The 23,285-nt window shown below is 42.5% G+C and overlaps 1 protein-coding gene across 7 annotated transcripts in view; it reads right to left on the bottom strand.

Annotated features, from left to right (window-relative positions):
* Positions 1 to 23,285, bottom strand: part of LOC125903203 (WD repeat containing planar cell polarity effector) — a 113,151-nt gene that overhangs the window by 77,059 nt on the left and 12,807 nt on the right. For 4 of the 7 annotated variants that reach the window (XM_049599964.1, XM_049599967.1, XM_049599971.1 and 1 more), the window contains 3 exons: positions 15,353 to 15,463; positions 5,658 to 5,742; positions 1,012 to 1,056 (listed from right to left, as the gene is read on the bottom strand). In XM_049599964.1, the coding sequence (XP_049455921.1) occupies positions 1,012 to 1,056; positions 5,658 to 5,718 (106 nt within the window). In that variant the 5' untranslated portion in view covers positions 5,719 to 5,742; positions 15,353 to 15,463. The remainder of the gene's footprint in view (positions 1 to 1,011; positions 1,057 to 5,657; positions 5,743 to 15,352; positions 15,464 to 23,285) is intronic. The other 3 variants (XM_049599970.1, XM_049599968.1, XM_049599965.1) reach the window with 1 other exon arrangement.

Here is a 23,285-nt window from a genome sequence, read left to right as displayed (position 1 = left end):
TGGACTGTGGAAGCTGGAGTACCAGGAGAAAGCCCACGCTTGCACGGGGAGAACATGCAAGCTCCACGCAGGATGGCTCCCCCAGCCAACGTTGGAACCCACCACTGTGCCGCCAGTTAACCCTACAATTTGTCCACATATCAATATCAAAGTATTTGGTCAAAAATATTGTGATATTTGATTTTCTCCATATCACCCAGCCCTATTACACACTTAACACATGTATATAATGTACTAAAATTTTGGACAAAGATAAAGCCAATGTATTTTGAGCTGTAAAAGTTGGTAGAAATTTGGAGTGGTTGACTTCCTTGAAATTAGTACAGATCTCTTCAGCAGGGTTAATTTTCAAGGTTTGGCACATTGATAAAGATGTAGTAACCCTCCACAGACAACTCGGTGTACATTTCAAAATGCTTGCATGCTTAGATGCATCATTTCCCTAAAAAATATGAATACATACACATAAAAAGAAAAGCAAAAGAAGAGGCAGCTCGTCTCTACACTGCTAGGACGGTGGGGGAGTGATTTGAGCACTTCCTGATTGTAAGGGAAGCCTTCTAGCCTGAGGCATTATGAGGCTGGACTACATGGGGCCTCTTGCTATGTGATCTAGGAGAAAGTCAACAGTTTAGTTTCCCTATCATTGTATGGCAAGACCCCGGGTCAACAGGAACACAGGGAGTGTAAGAGATAGAACCACGGAGGCCTAATAACCTGAGTGTATGTGTGTGTGTGGTACGTGCATGTGTATATAAGGCTTTAGGCTGTAAATCCTACATACTAATAGCCTCTGTGTGGACAAGTGTATGTGTGGCTAACGGGTGTAAGTCACTGAAATACGCAGCACCAATAATTTCTGTGTAGATGTGTGTGCTTAGAGCTTATGGGAGCGTGGGAGGCAGCAAAAAGCCCTTCTTCATATATAAGGAAATCACATACATTCCAAAAACAAGACAAATGCAACTTATCTTAAACACAAACAGACATCCAATATAAAACACTATTTACCTGGCTCTCCTTTATCGTAGTACTGATAGGTGCCAATATCTGTATCTGTGGGGCGGGAGAGAGAGGGAGAGAGAAAGATGAACATCTAGCTGTCAGGGAAAAGCAGAAGACAGATCAGCAATTTCGCACCGTGGGATAAACAATCGCTATCTGCCAGTGGCCTGTCCCGTCTGCCAGCACCACAGTTTAGATAAGACCCTGTGAGGGAGGAGGAGGAGGAGGGGGAGGAGGAGGGAGGATGGGCTGGGGGGGTCCGAGCCAGAATGGAGGGGGGGTAGTGGGGTATTAATAAAGACAGGAGTGTGCCTTAACCCATCCCACCTGAGGGATAGACTCTGATTTACGCACATGCAACATATACATTTAAAAGCACACACACTCAGCGGGCAGTTAAAAAAAAACATATGACCGACATACACAAAGCAGGAAACGAGCTCACACACACACACACACACACACACACACACACACACACACACACACACACACACACACACACAAACTGCTGAGCGGAGCCTTTTTTGTCAGTGTTATTCCTGCAGGCCCAAAACCATAAGCAGCCAGACTCAGATTCGCACAACACATCGTTTCTTTATCGCTCTGCTACTGTTGCTGCCGCTGCTGCTGCTCCTGAGGCCAGGTCACACTAATACAACAGGAGAGCTGATGGCAGACACACACAAACACACTGCTATTAGTAATGGCTTGATGTCACTTTTTCTATTTGTGAAACAGATAGTGATTCTATAACCTTGAGTATCCACTAATATCAACCTTAACTTTTTTTTTTTCCTATTAAACGACTGAGATGTTCTTGAGCCATTTGTTTAAATGCACTTAAACCTACATATAGCACTTGGTGGTGGTGTTAACACTGAATCTTTCAAAATAGGGCTGTATGAGGTACTTGATGTTGGTGGCACGCCCCAAGTTTTGAGAAGCAGACAGGAGTACCGCCACTTTACCTTGACACAGGCAGCCTTCTCCATAGGTGAAGCTGTTAACGGCTTCAGTTCCCCGTCTATGCCCTCGTAAAAGCCACCAGACTCCGTTGACAAAAACAGTAGTTTTAGCCTGCTGAACACAGGAGCTGCAGGTCTACTGCTGCCTCTATCAGTTAGTTAGTTTCTGTTATTGTGTGACTTTGCTGAATATGAACTAACCCTCTGAAACATCAGAGTCACACAATAACACAAACTAACCAACTGATCGAGGCAGCGGTAGACCAGCAGCTCCTGTGTTCAGCGATGTTAAATTACCGTTTTTCTTAACGGACTCTGGCTTTGAATGGTATAATGGCTTCAGTTCCCCATTGGAAATTACTGTCTGAAGGCAAGATAAAGCTGTGAAATACTCTAAATATAGCATCAATTTAAACATATCGATCGTTTTAGGCGGGACTTCTTTTAGGTGGCTAAATTATGTTTGGTTGCTGACCCTCTGCACAGCAGTATATTGCTTAGCTTCCATGTCTGTAGTCTTGTCAACTTCTTTAAACTGGGGGGCATGCTATCTGACATCTACTGTATGTGATACACTGACTATAGATAAGTACCTCATACAACCTCACTTCAAAAGATCCAAAGTAGCTCTGTAAGAGTCAACTGTAGTATCAAACATAATATCCATTTTTTTAGCTCATTGTTTATCTAGCTCAGAACCCTGAATAACCATATGAAGCCATTACAAACAAACAAACAAACTCAGATATTATATACTGCTTTACCTACACATTATGAAATGTCAGAGGTAACTTAACAAGAGGCTGGTGAAGTCAGCTGGGCATCTAAACAAGCTAAAGACCCAAATATTTTTCAGGAGTTTGTGGACCAACCCAGACCTGCATCCTTAAGCAGGTCAAAAACACGACTACAGTGGGATGCACATGTTGTTCGTTGTCTGCTGTATGTTTTAAGTAGGTAGCTGCAGCATTTTATTTACAGAAAGTTGTGAAAAGTATGGCTTCAAACAACTGCATGATGTTCCAGTTTGTGGTATCAACCCAATCTATGTTTGTAGGTGTTTTATGGGCTGAAATCTTAAAAATCCCCTACAGATATGTTTAAAGACAGATCAAAATATTTTGCTTTAACTAATAATTTGTGCCCATTATTGCTTTTTGGCACAAAATGTTCAAATATATAGTTAAATATTCATAAAAAATTCCACTCCTCCCTAATTGAAAAATTCATAATCTACGGATATGCAAATACCTTTTTATTTATAAGGTTTGAAGATGGCCCTTAAGTCATTCAAAAGTCAAAAGTATATGTGCACAGGAGTGTTTTTAAATCACACTTTTGTAAATTGAATATTGGAATGTGATTGGCTTCCAAGCTAAATATAATATCACAAAAATAAGGCTTGTACATACACATCTTGAACTCAGATTTCTTTCTTCTGCAGATGAATATGAAAACAGCCTTTTGTGTCAAACTCTGCACATTCATCATTTTGCACTGTGAAGGTCAAACCTCCAAGTGCCACTGAACAGTTAGCATGTAAACCTAACTCTAAATCCTAAACCAAAACTAGTCTCTTGTGGAAGTAAGGACAAACAAAATATTTTTCTTCACAATATTTCCTGTTGAGGTCTTCCTGTGCAAAGCAATTGACTCACAAACTGCTCAGAGAGAAGATTATGAGGGATGTCTGCTGCACTAATGTGATGAACGCATGTAGAACGTACACACAGACCACATAGAAAATATTTGTTTCATAGCATTACACAGAAGATGCTGCTTTTATGAATCCATATTTTTGTTTTCGAGGCTGATGTATATGATGTAAGGAAGGTGGTGATAGGGAGCGTCACACCTCAGCAACCAGGCCTCTTCGCTCAGATGTATCCATCCACATTTTTCCAAGATAGCAGAAAGACACACACAGCAGGAAAAAACAAACAAATAAGGATATGTCACCGTCACCCGGGATATACACCCTGTCGTACCTTTGTGTATACACATAAACACACACACAACACAGTCAGCCTCCAAGAGACACTATCTTCGTCTAAAGCTCAGCAGACTGTGAAAGACAAGACAGAATGGAAGGGAGGAGAAAACAAGAAAATGGAGAAACAGAGCATTTCCGTCTGACAGAAGAGATGGACTGATAGGTGGCGAGCAGAGAAACGCACAAAAACTGCCAGAAAAGTCAAACTTACGCCACACCCAATCAGCCTCACAGGGAGGAACTGCACACCAGTGAATGTTTCTCCCTGCATGCATGATGGAAATGTAGGCGATGTGCAACTAACTTAACAAAACTGATCCATGTGCACTTACTGAATATTTTGTGTGAGTGTGCTTATAACACTGTGAGGAAAACTGAAGTCATATTTAGATCTTGGCAAATAAAGCTGATCCTGACAGAATTTTTTTGTTTTTTATTTTCTTTTAATGACAGATTAATTTATACCTGACTTATTGTAAACATGGCACCCCTGTAGCACCCAATGAAATTGATCAAATGTTTAAAGTTGTTTAAAGTTATATGGTTTTTCCACATTACAATTCCACATTGCAAGCAGATCTACTCTTTCTCCTTCATAGAAAAATTTTGGACCTGGGCTCCACCTCACCCACCATCAGTGCTGCTTGCGCGAGGTTTCACTTTCGCTTTCTCCACCAAACAAAGTGTGGTGACAGGTCTGGTTATGCGAGACCAGTGAAAGAGTAGTGCGCATCAAGATGGCTCAGGGTCAGCGTTAGAGAAAACATGGGAGAGATTTAGCCATATATGTCTGAGCTTCAGTCAGACCCTGACTCAGATGAGGAGACTGTGGTGCATCAAAATCAACCACATATGTATTAGAATGAAACTTGTTTCAGAAACAGACAAGTTCAGAATGAAACTTGCTAACATGTTAGCTTTGTTAGCTTGTAACTAGAATTGACTGACACAACGTTAATGGTTGTGAAACATTAATTAATAAATACAAATACCAGATGTCTAATCAAAGTTTGCAGAAAGATGTATTCTGTCTGGCTGAGATTTTGATATGACGTGTAATTATAAGTCAAGTTTGGGCAAGAGGTTTCAGGTCTCTTTGCTGATGTTGGGTTGAACTGGGTTTCCCCATTGATACATGATTCCTGTATTAGTCAGCAACAGTAGCTTGCCAGGTTACAGTAAAATCCCTAAAAAATCTCTCCAGGGACAAACTTTGCACAAACAGAAGTCAGTATAGTCAACGTCAAACATTTTAGGGGACATAAACATAAGAAAAATACATTTTGAGTGGAGGGGATTTTATTTTCTTGTGTGGTCTTTGAAAACTTTCAGATGTTTCCCTCATTTCTTGAGATGCTTGTAGTTATGCTAACCAATGTGTACAGGTACAATATTGTAAAAACAGTATAAAGAACAACATGTATAGGTCAATAAACAGACGTCGAGGGCACGAGAATTTGAGGGGCCCAAAGAGAGGGCGAAAACAGACAGAGTGAAAACTGGTGTTGACTGAGAGTCAGATTGTTAAAGTAGATATCGGTGAGGTGGGGAGAAGGTGTGAAAACAAAGTGAGTGATGACAGAAAGAGCCGGAGCAAAACAGAGTGAGAGGAAAAAGAGAAAAGGAGACAGAGAGAGAATTATTGAGAGAGACAGAGGGAGAGGGAGATTGAACATGGTGATAAGTGCTACCTTTGACTTGGAGCGAGCTCTTGGTGGACCACAAGTGCAGCTCAGCCAGGCAAAACGCCATCTGACGGAGGAGTGTAACCCGAGTCTGCAGGGAGGGACAAGTGAGAGAAAAGAACAAATGAAAGAGCTAAACACAACCACAGATGCATATCTTGACAAGATGACATAATAGATTGACATAAATAAGCCTGAGGGTCAAACACAGCAACAGCATGCGCGTTGGTGCATGCTCACACACACACACGCAGACTTATATGACCGGCAGTTCCTACTTGACCATGAACCTAGACTGGCAAAATCAGCAGTTTTCCTCAGCTGTATATAGTATAGAGGATAACAAAGCAACACAAAACAATGTCCATTTGAGACCTTAAGCCGGATTTATACTTCTGCAATAAATCTAGGCCGTACCTACAGTGTAGGCTCTGCGTAGCTGCGTCCATCTCTCCAGAAACATAACTACACGCTGCAGCCATGCAGTTTATTTTTTTAAACTGAATCCCATTTCCCTAAGTAGAAATGAATCTTTTATTCACTTTGTCAAAGGTAAGAGACAATAAAGTGCGAAGACAATTAAACCCCCCACCAAATAGCATTTTAAGTCATGTGTGATTTTCCCCAGCTGCATATGAGCAGAGGAGTCCACTAGCATCTAGGTTAATTTATGCAATAAGATACCACAGGCTTATGCTAATAATGTTAGCATGTTGTATTTGTGGGGAAAATGTCTAGTCTAAGACAACTTTTTAGTTAACTTTTAATTTTTTTTTTTAGCGCTTTTAAGCGATCTATGTTTTATTTGTGTGGTGGTTGAATCAATCAAACTTAACTTCACAGAAGCTCAACACAATGGCACAGAAACCCCACCACAAATTAGCAATTTGGCGGCGTAACTGCAGAGCAACGCCGACACACCTGGACACAAATACGTATAAATTCTCACTATGCCGTAGGCCGCTTGCGTTGGCTATGGCGTCAGCCTTAAGTGCTAATTGTATACAGTCTAAATATCATCAAATGACCAGGTAATGAAGTTAGACAAGACAGCATTGCTTATGCAAACAAACCTGATCAACATTTATGAACAGAACAGAAAATTATCTCTTTATATTAATTAAAAAAAAATCTGTTTAATTGTTGTCGTTTTTAATGCAGTGTTTAATTTACATTTATTCCTTTTCCATAGTGGTAGCAGCAATCATTGGAGCAACAGCAGTGGAGTTATATTAGAGGTCAAAGTAACAGTAATAATAATGGAATGTGTAATAGTTAGTAGTGGTAGCAGTCGAGGGCTTTTCCTAAAAAATATGTCAACTCTGCTGTAACATAATACCCTTCTGCTGCACCACTTCCTGTACCTGTTGTACTTGTATTACTCGTAAGTTGGAATAACAGTTACTCTACAGGTATGAATGCACATCTTAACTGAAAAAAAAATTAAAAACAAGGTCACAGAAAGGCAGAGAGACAGAAATGCACATGAACTCAGACTGACACTGTTACAAGGTCACGGGTGGGCGATGTTTGCACCTTCATTCACACATCAGAGGTGATCAGTGATGGACACACACTTGGGAGCTGACAGCTAAGACAAAGCAGGCCGCATTCCTCACATCAGCTAATGAACACAGGACGGGTCTTTGGGGAACTGCCCATTGGTTCGACAGCCCATTGTTCCGACCATATTAAACTCATTGTTCCGAAGTCCGTTCCGAAATCATCGTGATGCCCTGTGGTTAAGGTCTGGTTAGGTTTAGGCACAAAAACCACTTGGTTAGGGTCAGGAAAAGATCATGGTGTGGGTTAAAATGAAAAAGAAAGTGACAAACACATAAGCTGTGAGCCTGCTCCCCCTCAAGCCGGTCGCGGCGCACCATACGCCTGCCGCGAGCCGTTCAGCACCGCGGACAGTCGGACTAATGGGATGTTGAACCAATGACATGGACCCGGGTCTTTGACAGGCACTGGCGATCCCTGTGTCTTTATTACAGACTTTATTCTCCAGCCAGTTAACTTCTGGTCCTCTCTGTGGGGCTTCCTCTGTAGTATTGATGGTTTGTTATTGTGTGTTGCTGGTGTATAAGAGGAAGAATTTCATACTGTGAAATCAATAATAATCAATTACACCTGCCCTTGACCCTTGGATATTTCACTGTGTAAATTACATCCTACATGGGACGGACTCAGATTAGCACACAGTAGCATGTGTATGAGAGTAGTATATGCTCCACACAGGCTGGTGCAGAGTCTTTGTATGCTGTAGCAAAAGGTGTAGCAGTATTGCTGTGTAGGCCATTCATTTCTCTATCTGTGCAGCTAATGCTCTGCGTCTCTCCATCCCCTCTCTCTCTCTTATTTTCTCTCGTTAACGCTGAGAGGGGACTCTCTCTTATCTCTCCCCTCTTGCACCTCATGGTGTGGGGGGGAAAAAAAATCTCATTTTGCCACTCAAACCCCAAAACTACAAGTCCCAACAAAAATACACATAGATAACACTGGGTGCCATGGAAACGCTGGGGCTAGCATGGCATGGCAGCAACGGCGTAACGAGTTTACTGACATAAGAGGATTCTTTTATCCTCTCCTAACCAGCTTTTTTAGAGGAAGTCAGCCCTTTTGGAGGGAAAACCTCATTTCAGCCAGCTTTCATTTAGTTACTGCCAGTCTGGCTAACCTGAAAGTTCTCGAGACCTTGTTCTGCGCAGCTGTCGGGGTCTCAGGGAATTTACGGCAGAATAGAAGAAACAAGGGGGCTGACATAGATACAGAAAATATGGGAGTAAATGGGTGAGTGTGTGTTGGACAGGAATGATGTGTGTCCACGAGCCCCGTCTCGACATATGTATGATGGCAGGTTTGGTCAGGACGTGTACTAAAATGGTAACTGAAGATCAGCCCATTTACAGCAACTGTTGCTCCTCTATGCCATCACATCAGATACATTAGTATGTTTGTCTAATGACTTCCCACTGCTGCCTTTTTACACGCAAACCCAAACGTATCGCTCCAGTACTTGTATTAACTTCACTGGTGCAATATAGAATTAACTTCTTATTGGTTTGGCTCCCCAGTACATTTCTGACATGCTCACTAACTACAATCCGATTTCTCAGGTCATCATGTAAGTGGCATTACGTTTCTGGCGCTGCCTTAGGCGGCAACCTGCTAGAGTTGCTCTTTGTTGTAAAGTCATGTGCAATACTACTTCTCATTGTTTTATCATATACAGTACAACACTGATCATCAGGTGCAGTCTGCTTTTTTTAGTTAATTTAGTAACTCTTGTAGTAATCTATTTTTACTTTGTTATGCACTGGTTTTGCTTTTACTCCATATTTAATACTCTATTGTTTCTGAAACTGGGCTCATTGAGTGACCCTGATTCAGGGAACCCACTGGTTGTTGTGGTTGTTACTTGTCGTGAACGTTAAATTGTGGTTTAGTTCTACTGAATTGAATTTAACTGTGCCAAGAATTGAATCAAGATCTGGTGAGGTTGCGTTACGTGCCTCTACACACACAGCATTATTTTCTTAGTGCCAGTGTCTTTTGCCAATTGCTCCCTGTGAGAAGAGAGCAGTCACATGCAGGTGCCGTGTCCGGTGTCTTTTTTCAGAGCCCTGTGGCTTTTTTCTGTGTGGCCATTCCAAGCACTTCTAGTTGAAAACTTTTCAGAAAGGCGCTGATGGTATCACCGCCGCTACTTTAGCTACTGTCTATCCTGAGCTGTTTATTATGCCAGAAACTATTACAACAAAGACAGAAAGGCCAATTTGTGTGAGCAGAGTTGTGCTTTTATCACCATACATGTGGTAGCTGTGTAGTCAGCTCTCTTAATGTAGGTACATTAGCTACCTAGCTAACATCAATGTCAAGATATCGCTGTCATAGAAACACAACCTACACTGGGAGCCCTTTTTTTTACGAAACACTGGGATGAAGCGCTCCCCAGCTCCCTGCCGCTGCTTTTCTGCCAATAAAAACGCTATGTGGACACAGGTCTCAAGTAATTTTGGTCTTGTTCTCTGAGACAAACAGCCTGGTGACTGGAGATCTGTCATATCCTCTTTTTTCTTAGGCTTACAACAGATTACTATATACATTACTATGATTACTATGTCTGTTTGTGTCTGTGGGGTGGCTACACACACACACACACACACACACACACACACACACACACACACCTCAGTCATACCCTCCATCAAACTTGCAATACCAGAAGTATCACCCAGACAAGCATGAGCATAGCATATAGCATTTGCTTTGTATAGACTTGCTTTTTAAAGAATGCAGAGCTGAAGAGTAGCAATAGACTGCTTCATTCGATACCTATAATGTGAACGTAGTGGCGTGTATTGTAGTCATACTTTTAAACGTTTTGGTGGCATCTTGGCACACTGACCTGCTGACTGTGAACTCTGCAACGGGAACATTTGTGAGAGTCCACCAAGCCGCACATACAGTGACAGGGCTAACTGTTAGCATCACAGTGCTAATGGGGGCGGCAGTAGCTCAGTCCATAGGGACTTGGGTTGGGAACCGGAGGGTCGCCTGTTCGAGTCCCCGTCCGGACCAAAATATGAAAGGTGGACTGGTGGCTGGAGAGGTGCCAGTTCACCTCTTGGGCACTGCCGAGGTGCCCTTGAGCAAGGCACCAAACTCCCCAACCGCTCAGGGCGCCTCACCAAGGGCAGCCCCCTCACTCTGACACCTCTCCAATTTGTGCATGTATAGGTCCTGTTTGTGCATGTGTGTGTTTCTTTCGGACCTGTGTGTAATTGACAAGCAAGAGTGAAAACATTGAATTTCTCCTCAGGGGGATTAATAAAGGAAATAAACTTAAACTTAAACTTAAACTTAGTGTTACTTAACTGGGGTTAACGGGTTTAACAACAGAGTCTGTGTCAGTGCGAGTTTGTTGGGAAATCATTTGCTGGAAGGACAGCAGCTCTGACGATGGCAGCAACAAAAAAATTTACTGCAGCAGGGAGTCTGAACAGTCCAAGCTCACACCCCTGGGACTGGGACAAAAGTAATGTAGTTCTCATTTGACTGGAGACATTTTCATTATACTTGGTACAGGGTTATTTTGGTCAATACTTAAAAAATACCCAGCGCTACACAAGGATGTATTAAACTGAGTGATAATATTCTTGTGAATAGGATCACCTGTGATTTAAAATATTTCACTTTTTAGAAAGAACATTCACTTTGTTGAAAGCTACAAGACCTGTACAGTGACTTCACTGCACTCAAAATTGTTCATGCACACACATGGATACACACACTCAGGCACAGAAGCATGTACACACACACACACACACACACACACAGCATGCCGCACAGGTCCTGGACAGCTGCCACACTCATTCTGATTTCTGGCTGGGGTTGCTGTGGGTTACCTGTCCCCCCGCAGAGCTTTGTGGGGGTGTACGGCCAGTGTTCAGAGGGCCGTGTGAGGGGGTGGGGGGGTCTAGGTTATTGTACCCTGTCTTTACACTAGTAAAGAGGCTGCTTTAACATCAAAGGAGGGGAGGGAAAACATACGACTCCTCTTTCAAAGACAGTCCACAGGAACTACGACCTTGTCTGCTCTCTGCATCTTTTTCTCTGCTCTTCTTTCACTGTCCCCTCTGGGTGGTTACTGAGTGCGAGAGTATGTGTGTGTGTGTGTGTGTGTGTGTGTGCGCAAGGAGGAACAAGAGCAACAGAAAGTCTTTGTATGAGTGTGCTTCAATGTGTGTGTGTGTGTGTGTGTGTGTGTGTGCCAGAGACAGAAAGAGAGAGTCAGAGACAGAACTTTAAGTAAATATTTAATTGAGGCTGGTTCTCTCAGAGTGAAAGAGAGAAACAATGAAAGCCTTTCTAAGATATCTGGATGGCAGTCCTGTCTCATCTCTCACTCTTTCTTGCTCTCAACAGCCACAATTCAAACAGACACAATCTAACACAGAGCTATTGTTCTATATATGCTCTGCGTGTATATATGGACAGAGTGTGTCCGGCTACAGTGGGTGTCCAGGTGTATGTGTGGCACAAACATTATACTTTGAATTCTACTGACGGCCTTTCTAACATGGCAGTCCTCCACATCCTGTCCCAGGTGGACAGAGGACATGTCCTGATCTTTCTACTATATACAGTATAACGACTCTACAAAGTACCCTGCATGTGCATACATACCGCCAAGTGAAAATCTTCTGAATATACATATATTTTTGGAATTCCTCATTAACGTTAGAGATGTATTTTCTGGGAAATAGAAAAACTGACCACCAACACTTTAATTTCCCATTGTAAACAATCATTAATCATGTCTCCACATCAAAACTGGACAACCAGATCACAAGGATTACACCACTTGTGCTACTGTATTGAATATGGACATGTTCAGGAAAATATTTTTAATGTACCTTCAGAACAGGGCTACATAGTGACCTCTCAAAAATGAATTCATGTGGTTATACCGCATTTCTTTGGGTCCTAAAAATGACGGAGAAACCAAACTGGTTGTTTTGAGAGATATGACAAGATGATTATGGTGAGGATGAAAAAAAATAAGACAAAAATAGAGTTGCTGGGTTTGCCAACTAAAAACTCTTGCTTAGCCAAAGTGAGAGGGGAAATGTATGGTGTGGCAGGAGGGACAATCAATGATTCATCACCTGCTCCACCTATGCACAGATAAGCTTTTTTTTTAAAGATATTTTGGGGCATTTTGGCCTTTAATTGATAGGACAGACAAGCGGGGGGGGGGGTTACATGAAGCAAAGGGCCACAGGCTGGAGTCGAACCCGGGCCGCTGCAGCAACAGCCTTGTACATGGGGCGCCTGCTCTACCGCTAAGCTACTGACGCCCCTGAAACAGTTTTTTACTCTATTAATACTTCGCTGGAGCTGCACAGACTTGGTTTAATTGTAAATGTGTGTTGACTTGTTGTGGAACTCTGATGGTCATTAGTAAGAAAGGGGGTCAATGGCTGATATGGGCCTCGTAAAACCTATAACTACACATCAGGGCAACAGCAGCAATGGAGATACCAATGCTTGTGTTTTCTCATTTAAAGGAGATGTTTATGACATTCTGAGTATATCTATGATTGAGAGTCTGATTCAGGTTGTCTGCGCACGGTTGTCAACATGGAAATAGCTGAGCCTACGGCTAACAGCGCTAACAACAACAACAGTGCTGACAGAGCTTATGGGGTTAACAGGAGGTGGCTTTGCTTCCATAGCCACAGCATGGGTCGGGATGGCATTATCAGCAGTAACCTCCATGAGTGCAGAGCAGTGGCGATGAGCTAGCCAGTGTGATACACACACAGGGACTCACATGCACGAACATATACAGTGGTGTGAAAAAGTGTTTGCCCCCTTCCTGATTTCTTACTTTTTTGCATGTTTTCCTCACTTAAATGTTTCAGATCATCAAACAAATTTAAACATTAGTCAAAGATAACACAAGTAAACACAAAATGCACTTTTTAAATGAAGGGTTTTATTAATGAGGAAGAAAAAAAACCAAAGCTACATGGCCCTGTGTGAAAAAGTGTTTGCCCCCCAGCTCCTGTTAAAACATAACTGTGGTTGATCACACCTGAGTTCAATTTCTGTAGCCACACCCAGGCCTGATTACTGCACACCCATTCCCAATCTAGAAATGTGCCTACCTGACAAAGTGAAGTAGACCAAAAGATCCTCAAAAGCTACAGACATCATGCCGAGATCCAAAGAAATTCAGGAACAAATGAGAAAAAAAGTAATTGAAATCTATCAGTCTGGAAAAGGTTATAAAGCCATTTCTAAAGCTTTGGGACTCCAGCGAACCACAGTGAGAGCCATTATCCACAAATGGCGAAAACACGGAACAGTGGTGAACTTTCCCAGGAGTGGCCGGCCGACCAGAATTACCCCAAGAGCGCAGCGACGACTCATCCAAGAGGTGACAAAAGACCCCACAACAACATCTAAAGAACTGCAGGCATCACTTGCCTCAGTTAAGGTCAGTGTTCATGACTCCACCATAAGAAAGAGACTGGGCAAAAATGGCCTGCTTGGCAGAGTTCCAAGATGAAAACCACTGCTAAGCAAAAAGAACATTAAGGCTCGTCTCATTTTTGCCAGAAAACATCTTGATGATCCCCAAGACTTTTGGGAAAATATTCTGTGGACTGACGACAAAAGTTGAACTTTTTGGAAGGTCTGTGTCCCATTACATCTGGCGTAAAAGTAACACCGCATTTCAGAAAAAGAACATCATACCAACAGTAAAATATGGTGGTGGCAGTGTGATGGTCCGGGGCTGTTTTGCTGCTTCAGGACCTGGAAAACTTGCTGTGATAAATGGAAGCATGAATTCTGCTGTCTACCAAAAAATCCTGAAGGAGAATGTCCGGCCATCTGTTCGTGACCTCAAGCTGAAGCGAACTTGGGTTCTACAGCAGGACAATGATCCAAAACACACCAGCAAGTCCACCTCTGAATGGCTGAAGAAAAACAAAATGAAGACTTTGGAGTGGCCTAGTCAAAGTCCTGACCTGAATCCTATTGAGATGCTGTGGCATGACCTTAAAAAGGCGGTTCATGCTCGAAAACCCTCCAATGTGGCTGAATTACAACAATTCTGCAAAGATGAGTGGGCCAAAATTCCTCCACAGCGTTGTAAAAGACTCATTGCAAGTTATCGCAAACGCTTGATTGCAGTAGTTGCTGCTAAGGATGGCCCAACCAGTTATTAGGTTTAGGGGCAAACACTTTTTCACACAGGGCCATGTAGCTTTGGATTTTTTTTCTTCCTCATTAATAAAACCCTTCATTTAAAAACTACATTTTGTGTTTACTTGTGTTATCTTTGACTAATGGTTAAATTTGTTTGATGATCTGAAACATTTAAGTGCGGAAAACATGCAAAAAAGTAAGAAATCAGGAAGGGGGCAAACACTTTTTCACACCACTGTACGTGCCCCTAGACTACCAACTACAACTAACAGAGAAACTCAGATTACACAGAGTTAGCGTAACTTTACTCTCTGTTCAGAACGTCATTACTCCATTATACCTTTACATAGCAAATAGTGGATTGCCGCTATATTAATGCTTTGAATGTTGTATATAGCTTATTTAAGTTTTGTCAGTAGAGATTGTTGAGGGTGTGCTTCCCTCTGTCGTTCTACATTACACTGTGAATAAAGAAATGTAAACAATGTAGTATAACTACAGCACAATAGGGCCCAATCAGATGCAAATAGATTTGTCTAGAGTTGTCAGAATGGGTGAAATTCAACACTAAACTAAAGTTAAAGCTGATGCTACAGTGCCATAGGTATCTATGACAGAAATCCTGTTAACCCCCTTGCATCATGTATATATAGAGCTTTAGTGGTGTTGTTGTTCTGGATCATATGATATCGAGGTGTTCCTCATGTTCTGTGCCACCTGCATGGATAAACAGGGTTCGTCTTAATGTTGGGAAATCTATAAAGTATTCTTTTATTTCCAGACAGGAAGGATGAAGACTCTATAGCGTAGAAACTTGCATGCTCAGCTGAACCGACTTCAATCTTGAATGGCCTACGCGCTCTCTTTCTTGTCTTTACATGCACATGTGTGCCATAAAGGTTAGCAGAGTTTCATGCATCACAGACCAGTGGCTGGTGACTGGTTACTCTTTAAGTGAGATAACTATGACGTACTTGCAGTGGTGTAGCTTATGCTGCAACAGAAGCAGGGTCATAAACAAATGAGTTCAAATTTGGCAATGACCCCAGAGTATATTAGGGCCTTGGTGCAGATCTGGAGCTCCTCTGCAACAAGAGAGAAAGAGAGAAAGATAAAATAAAGGAAGGTTCAAAGACATTTTGTTTGACATCTCAAGAATCCTGTCTCACAGGTATGCACTCTTAGTCTCTAACCATCTTTCTCTCCTTTTCTCTCACACACACACAAACACACACGCCAGAGGCAGTGCTGTCAGCTGGTGCAGTGGTCCCATCACTGTGAGAAGAGTGATGTGGTAAATTACAGGGTTAAAGAGCTGCCATAGGGTGACTGACACAAGGTCATCACAGCCCGGCCTCATTCCCCCGACCCCAGTACACACAACTTTACTAAACACACACACACAATAATCTCCTCACCTGGCTCTGTGTAAGTTTGTCAGTTTCTCCTTCCCTTTTGCTTCTCTCTCTCTTATTTTGCCTCTTGTACATTCACTTATCATCCCTCTGCCTACCTGTCCCATGCCTTTTATCTTTTTCCCCCTCTTTCTTGTCCCCCATGTTTTTCTGAGGTACCTCCTATTAGAAATGCATTAAGCTTTCTGACCCTGTCTGCAAGCTTTCACTCTCTCTTTCCGACAATTTTTACTCTCCTCATTCTTTGTCTCGTCTCTCTCAAAGGACAGCCTTTAAGTGAGTCTGATTTTTTCTTTCTCTCTTGCAGTTTTTACTCTACTCTTTATTGTCTCATCTCTCTCAAAAGGACAGTGTTTCAAATTTTCTGACTTTTTTTTCCCCACAACCTTTATCTCCTGCAGACGCTCACTCTCTCTCTCTCAGCGACTGCCTGGTCTTGTTTTGGCTCTCGGAGAGAAACTTGGCAAACATGAAGAACATACAAAGAGCGACCAGAAAGTATATCTATATAGAGAGAGATAGGTAGGGTGTGAGTGTATAATTGTGAGTGCATATTTTCCAATCTGAGGTGCCTCGGAGTTCCTGCCAAGTCTCAGTCACAGACTACATGAACACACACTCAGTTATTCAGTAAACACACTTAGGTACTCAAGTCAGTCCTGCGTCCAATCTCTCAAACTTCTGATATGTGAACTTGAACGGCACACGAGCACATGCGTATGCATGGAAAGGCACATACAGTATGATGCATACTCCCCTATCTTTTAACCGTGATACCTGAGGAAATGTACACATGCGCACATTTACATACATATGAAACCCTGCACACAGACTCACACAAGCTCTTATCTTCAGTGCATCCTTGAGGGAGAAGACCTCCAGCTTCCAGTGTCATATCAGAGCAAAGAAAGGTGGACAAAATCTGAAAACAACATGTCTCTGAAGAAAGAGGGAGATAACTAGGGTTGAAAAACGGATAAAACAAAAACTCCAATCCCTGAAAGGAGGCTAATGTATATCACGGGAGAGGGGTGACCACTGAGACAACAGATAAGATGTGTGTTTGTGTGGTAGAGAGGAGACTTGTGCAAATCTTTAAGAAAAGAATCTAAAATAAAGGTCAATTCAAGCAAACTGCAAACTTAATGAGTGTGCTTCATTTATGAAATTTTCCATTCATATTATTAAGTTTTTGTCTTACTTCTATTTGGGGGATAATCATGCTCTAGGTTTTAGAACAACAGTGTCCAGTCATGCTTCAGGGTTGTAAACAGGAAGTACAATGTTGTCATGCATTTGGTGAGTTACGCCATGGGCTACAACTTCAGCCTTGTTTTTCTGGCTTATATTTGTTTACATTTTAGCAAAGTAGCACTATTAACAGTGTGCTGAATCAGCTATTAGCAGTTCCTGTTAGCGATGTGTCGATGGACGCACAAATAACTATCACTGGATTACTCTGACACTGAAGAAAGCTTAAAAATGTGATGATTCTTAGGGCAAATTTCGGAGTTTTAGGGAGTTTATAAGCTTTAGAAGCAGATTAATGGACATTAATTCATAGTGATCTAAAAAAAATATGTGTATCATATCTACAGTATATATTTAAATTTGACTGATTTTCCATTCCATTGGTCCATCTACATCCCAACCCTCACCTATGGTCATGAGCTCTGGGTAATGACTGAAAGAATGACACTGCGAATATGAGGGGAAATGAGTTTCCTCTGAAGGGTGGCTTGGCTCAGCCTTAGAGATAGGGTAAGGAGCTCGGACATCCGTAGGGTGCTCGGAGTACAGCCGCTGCTCCTTCATGTCGAAAGGGGTCAGTTGAGGTGGTTCAGGCATCTGATCAGGATGCCTCCTGTCAGAGGTGTTCCGGGCATGTCCAACTGGTAGGAGGCCCCAGGGCAGACCCAGAACACACTGGAGGGATAACATATCTCATTTAGCCTGAGAACACTCCTCCGCAGGAGGAGCTGGAAAGCGTTGCTGGGGAGATTGACGTCTGGAGTACTTTGCTCAGCCTGCTGTCTCTGTAACCCAGCCTCGGATAAGCGGTTGAAAATGGATGCGTGACTAAGTTATGACTAAGAAGAAGCAGCTATTGGACACTAAAGGTTTCAACGTATCTTAACTGCCTCCATGAGTCATTTGTCAAAGCCACAGCTGCTACAACTGTTTGCCATGTTGGTGGGCGGGCCAAATCAGTAAGCCAAATTAAAATAACTGACTTTGCACTATTTTCAGATCACCAACATGCACCTGCCCATTTCACATCACGTAGTACCTTCGCCTGGTGTTATCCAAGATATCGGAAAGGATGCTGACCCAATAAAACACAGTTAATCAGTGAGCAGCTTTGCAATCCTTATCATTAATGTTGCTTGTCTCCTTTTAATGACACTAGAAAATCCTTAAGATTTTTTTATTCTGGTGGTTATCAATGTTTTTTTTTACTTTTACACCACAGGCTATACTTGTAATTACAGTAATAAACAGTTGTGGGCATTACTGTTGTATTTAACTGGAAGTCAAGAGTGGCTAACTAGTGTATCCTGCACTTTCAACAGCTACTGGTGACACAGCACAGAAAAATGTTGATTTAAGAGTTATTTCTGTACAACTCATACAGCTGCATCAGTGCTTGTCACTGTTTTTCTGCCGCTACTTTTCATGAATGTGTCTAGGTAGCTATTTATGCAGCAAGATGATATTCCCACTCTTAATAATGCCTACAGAGGTCTGATTGACAATTGTTTCTCTAAGCAGAGAAAATAAGCTGTCAAAGGGCACAACATCAGACATGCTATATTTTCGTGGCGTGTTCTGTGGGGTGTAAACATTGTAGCCTCTCACCTGGGGGCTCTACTGTAGGCGTCACTAGTGGGGCTTAGTCATGTTCTTGTCAAGTTCCACTGTCTGTCACTCTATTTTGGTGGGTTTGTTGAGCTAACCTAAGGCATTACTGAACCCGACCCACTGAGAAGAGAAAGAAAGGGGACGAGCTGAAAACTATTTTCTTCAGAGTTAACATGCTGTGAGGCCTGGCGGCAGTGCACATGCACACACACAGATACACACACAAGTACAGTGCATCTTCTCAACTGTCCCATTAAGACAGGTTTACAAGAGGGTTTGGTGGATGACAGTGGAGGGTGGGCGAAGTGGCGCCAGGCAACAGGCTTTCATTCACACATACACACACACACACTTTACAGAGTCCCACAGGAGCCCATTCAGCTGTCGGCAGAAGAAGAATAGAGGTGATTGACAGGCAGAACAAAATGAGGTAAAGGTAATACTATTCAACAGAGGTGACAGGTACAGTCACTCTGTATGCATGTGCATATGTGTGTGTGACTGTGTGTTTTACAGGCCATGTCAATCAGCGGGAAAATGAAGCTCGAGTGACATGACCGCTGGGCAAGTCTCTTTATCGACTGATGCATGTGTGTGTGTGTGTGTGTGTGTGTGTGTATGAGTGTGTGTGTATGCCTGTGTGTGTGTGTGTGTAGTGTTGCATGCAAATGTTTATGTGTGTGGATCACTTGAAGCACTATTCCCGGTTTTGAGGGCATGTGGAGGTGAAGAGTTGAAAAGTTCAGGTGTCCAGAATAAAAGAGTCTTTTTGTCCCATTATGACACATCTTATGACAAAAAGAAAGAAAAGCAAAGTACAAATGCTAAATTGGGAAAAGGAAATTTGACCACAGTGTGCAAACACGTAATCAGACACCGGGAGAGAGGATCATAACTAACACGACAAACAAGTTTGTAAGGCTATAACTAATTAGATTAGTTAACTAGATTGTTGTCCATAAAATGTCAGAATAATGGGAAGAATGCACATTATAACTTCCTTGAGCGTCTTTAAGTGTCTTTAAGTTCCTTGTTTTATCCATCACACAATTAAAAACCCCAAAATATTTAGTTTACACTTTTGGGGATAAAGAAAAGTATAAAATCACATTCTCACATTTGAGACACTGAAATTGACAAACTTGACATTTTTGCTTGCTTCAACTTAAATGTTGAATCTATTGTCGCAATATTTACAGCTAAGGAATCATTTAATCCTTTTAAAAAGTAAAAACAAAACTTACTACTATGACTATTGCACAAGTGGCCACAATAAAGCAGATCTTAGAAATGGAAGAGATCTAATTTTGCAGCCAAAGAGATGTACTGACGTCCTTTTTGCAGTTGTTACGAATCTCTCTCTCATACACATCTATCACCCTTTATATACTGAACAAAAATATAAACGCAACACTTTTGTTTTTGCTCCCATTTTTCATGAGCTGAACTCAAAGATCTAAAACATTTTCTATATACACAAAAGACCATTTCCCACAAATATTGTTCACAAATCTGTCTAAATCTGTGTTAGTGAGCACTTCTCCTTTGCTGAGATGATCCATCCCACCTCACAGATGTGGCATATCAGGACGCTGATTAGACAGCATGAATATTGCACAGGTGTGCCTTAGGCTGGCCACAATAAAAAGCCACTCTGAAATGTGCAGTTTTGCTTTATTGGTGGGGTTTGGGGGGTCAGAAAACCAGTCAGTATCTGGTGTGACCACCATTTGCCTCACGCAGTGCAACACATCTCCTTCGCATTGATCAGGTTGTTGATTGTGGCCTGTGGAATGTTGGTCCACTCCTCTTCAATGGCTGTGCGAAGTTGCTGGATATTGGCAGGAATTGGAACATGCTGTCGTATACGCCAATCCAGAGCATCCCAAACATGCTCAATGGGTGACATGTCCGGTGAGTATGCTGGCCATGCAAGAACTGGGATGTTTTCAGCTTCCAGGAATTGTGTACAGATCCTCGCAACATGGAGCCGTGCATTATCGTGCTGCAACATGAGGTGATGGTCGTGGATGAATGGCACAACAATAGGCCTCAGGATCTCGTCACGGTATCTCTGTGCATTCAAAATGCCATCAATAAAATGCACCTGTATTCGTTGTCCATAACATACGCCTGCCCATACCATAACCCCACCACCACCATGGGCCACTCGATCCACAACGTTGACATCAGCAAACTGCTCACCCACACGACGCCACACACGCTGTCTGCCATCTGCCCTGAACAGTGAAAATCGGGATTCATCTGTGAAGAGAACACCTCTCCAACGTGCCAAACGCCATCGAATGTGAGCATTTGCCCACTGAAGACGGTTACGATGACGAACTGCAGTCAGGTCGAGAGCCGATGAGGACGACGAGCATGCAGATGAGTTTCCCTGAGACGGTTTCTGACAGTTTGTGCAGAAATTCTTTGGTTATGCAAACCGATTGTTGCAGCAGCTGTCCAGGTGGCTGGTCTCGGACGATCTTGGAGGTGAACATGCTGAATGTGGAGGTCCTGGGCTGGTGTGGTTACACGTGGCCTGCGGTTGTGAGGCCAGTTGGATGTACTGCATAATTGTCTGAAATGCCTTTTGAGACGGCTAATGGTAGAGAAATGAACATTCACAGGCAACAGCTCTGGTGGACATTCCTGCAGTCAGCATGCCAGTTGCACGCTCCCTCAAAACTTGCGACATCTGTGGCATTGTGCTGTGTGATAAAACTGAACATTTCAGAGTGGCTTTTTATTGTGGCCAGCCTAAGGCACACCTGTGCAATAATCATGCTGTCTAATCAGCATCTTGATATGCCACACCTGTGAGGTGGGATGGATTATCTCGGCAAATGAGAAGTGCTCACTAACACAGATTTAGACAGATTTGTGAACAATATTTGTGGGAAATGGTCTTTTGTTTATATAGAAAATGTTTTAGATCTTTGAGTTCAGCTCATGAAAAATGGGAGCAAAAACAAAAGTGTTGCGTTTATATTTTTGTTCAGTGTAGTCTTTATGTCCCAGAACTCTTTGTGAATTAACTTTTAATTTTTGTTGGTCTATTAGGAAGGTGGTGTGAACATTATGTGTGTCTGAATTGCACTACTAGGATATCAATTCAGCAGCCAAATAATCGAGAATGTAATTCTTAAACATATTCTTGCAGCCTCAGTGTGTCCGCGTGCAACAAAGGGCAGGAGAGAAAGACGGACATGGGGTGACGGAGAGATGAGTGGAGGCTCTTCTAAGCAGATGTGTAAACGTCATTAGAGGAGGTAATGGAGGGAGGAAGGTGGGAAGAAGGGGGGTAAAAAAAACCCTACTCCAGCAGAGGTATTTACCCAACGCCTGGAGCAGAAACACAAACACAGCACCAGTAATGACTGAGACAGGCAGGCAGGGAAAGACAGAGAAAAAGACATTCAGAGAAGAGTCGATCTTGATTAGTCAGGAAATTTGTTGGAGAAGACATGCAACAAGAGAGAGGCAGACCTCTGGCTTAATCAAGCTTTCAAAATATTACAACAATCCAAAATTTCTACATAAAGACCGGATTCCACTAAACCAGCAATAGCTGTCATTCACCCCTGCTCAGCTAATAGGCCTAATCCTGGCAAGTGTTTCTCTAAAAGCCGAGTGCATCTGCCCTACAACAACGCCCAAGGGCAGGAAAGACAATACTTCCAAACCAGCGGCATAATTTCTGGCTGACTTCAAAGAGATTCTCGGGGACTATGTGCCTCTCCGGTGTCTGTCCCCTGTCACAGCGAAGGTGACGCGTGTCACACTGACCGTGGTTTTGTTTATGTTGTTGGATTTTCTTCTCTTAAAGCTGTTTGATGCCCTGTTGTTCGCCCCTCACCTCCTGACCACAAACACACGTAGAAACGGTAAACACACACATGGACTCACAAACAAACACAACTGATGACATATGTCTATTTGTGAGCAGACACATGCAGGAAACACGAACATATATGGCTCAAACAGACAAGAACCAACACAAGTCCAATTTTTTGCAACTGGTCCAGTATTAAGTCAGAGTGCTGCAGCTGATAGGTGTAAAGAAGGCTGCAATGTAACCACTCGGAGCATATGTGCACCATCAATTTATGTCTACTGAAAGTGCTGACTTTTACACAGACATGCTCAGACTACTATTATAAGTGTCTGACAACATTATGGAAGAAATCCCTAAAGAGAAAGACCTTTTTGTAGGAGAGTAGGATCCTTTTCGGTTAACCAGAAACAGCCCCAAAATACCCATTGCCTATCCTCCAGACTCTATTTAAATAAAAAGTCATTTTAGCAGGTATAGGGCAATAATGCTCACATCTAATTGGGTGAATTAAGGGTTTATTTCAACCAAACCAGAGTTGGTGATGGTTTGTTTATGTTGAATTTGAACAAAGTGGGTTTTACTATGATAAAATTACTATTTACAAAATATTTTGGCGGCTGGTGCCAACCTGGAGGGAAAACACAACAAATCTTTTCCATCACCTGAAAAGGTGGGATCCCAGTGACTACACTGAGAGCATGAAAATGCGGCTCAAAACTGCAGTAAGTCCACCAACATGTGTTTCTCACCAGCCTAGCATTCCTGCGCTACGACCCTACAATACCAGAG

The sequence above is a fragment of the Epinephelus fuscoguttatus genome, linkage group LG16 (assembly GCF_011397635.1).
Source record: "Epinephelus fuscoguttatus linkage group LG16, E.fuscoguttatus.final_Chr_v1".
In the NCBI taxonomy this organism is placed as follows: domain Eukaryota; kingdom Metazoa; phylum Chordata; class Actinopteri; order Perciformes; family Serranidae; genus Epinephelus; species Epinephelus fuscoguttatus.
This window is presented reverse-complemented; position numbering and strand designations above follow the sequence as displayed.